At 38.5% G+C, this 1,074-nt stretch overlaps 1 protein-coding gene across 1 annotated transcript; it reads right to left on the reverse strand.

Moving 5' to 3' along the window:
- Positions 1–245: 245 nt before the first annotated feature.
- Positions 246–825, reverse strand: LOC131064968 (uncharacterized). The gene is made up of 2 exons (XM_057999303.2): positions 777–825; positions 246–625 (listed from the first exon to the last, which is right to left on the reverse strand). The coding sequence occupies exons 1-2, from the start codon at positions 823–825 to the stop codon at positions 246–248; spliced, it is 429 nt and encodes a 142-aa protein (XP_057855286.2).
- Between the last annotated feature and the right edge of the window lie 249 nt (positions 826–1,074).

Consider the following 1,074-nt stretch of genomic DNA (forward strand, 5'->3'; position numbering starts at 1 on the left):
GAGAATAATAATAATAAAAGAAGAAGAAATATTTCAACCATATACTTACAAGTAAGGTGGACCAGCAACATAACTGGTGGCCTCCAATTGCTCCACGTAATACTATTTTTATCTACTATAACTATACTCGCTAACTTGGCAGTCACTCTAACTTTCCCAAGACCAAAAGGCATCAACAATTCCCACGAGGGCTCTCCTCCCTTTTCATCAACTTGTGAAAGAAAATAGTGTCTTCCCACTGCTTGCTATCCCGGTGAAGTATACAGCAAAGCTGATGCATTGAAAATGATCCAAGAAGAAACGTTGAATCTGTAGTGCTGATATCCTTCTCCATATAACCCTAAAAAAGGGATTGAATTCTTTGAGTCGGTACTTATTTCAGAAGGAATGGCTGCTGTATCAAGGGATCTATCCTGAGACCAGAAGAAATACTGTGCAGTGTATGAAACTTGAATTTCTTTTGCATCTTCTTCACAGTGTGGTGGGGGAACTCCGCCCTTGGAATGCCTGCGTTGCACATATGATACCTCACTTGCATGCCCATACCCACTATGACTAACTCCCTTCAGCAGCAAATCATCAATATCATCCTCACTCTTTCCCTTCTCTTTACTGATTGGGTTAACTGTAACCACCTTAATAACATGTCAGAAATCAATAAACATGAGGTTTCTAAAGATGATGAAAATGTCTGAAATACTTTTTGAATTGTTTATGTTTAACCATTAAAATATTCAATAAATAACTGAGCAAAGTTTATATTAAATATACAATACCTGTAACAGTTGACTCAGGTATGGCAGACACGGGGTCTCCTTCCACCATGCTGAATGAAAAAGTGGGCTGAGCTCCTTGAGCCAGGGGATGAGGAAGGTAGTAATGGTAGCCCAATTAAAACACGGGTGTAAAAGAACTTAGACAGCTTTCCACTTTCAATCATCTAATTAAGATGGGAATTCCTACCGAGCTAGCAGTTTTTCCTGTAAACAGAACGCAAATTAAAACTCTTCAAGAAAAAAACATAGATTCAGATTGTTTCTTACGAGTTTCCAAATGGAGGCTGAATTGAATTTC

Source organism: Cryptomeria japonica, chromosome 6 (genome assembly GCF_030272615.1).
Source record: "Cryptomeria japonica chromosome 6, Sugi_1.0, whole genome shotgun sequence".
Lineage (NCBI taxonomy): Eukaryota > Viridiplantae > Streptophyta > Pinopsida > Cupressales > Cupressaceae > Cryptomeria > Cryptomeria japonica.

Coding starts and splice junctions, on each gene's coding strand:
- LOC131064968 (XM_057999303.2), bottom strand. CDS start 825: ATGGTGGAAGGAGACCCCGTGTCTGCCATACCTGAGTCAACTGTTACA. Junction 626..776: donor ACCTGAGTCAACTGTTACAG/GTATTGTATATT, acceptor AGGTGGTTACAG/TTAACCCAATCAGTAAAGAG.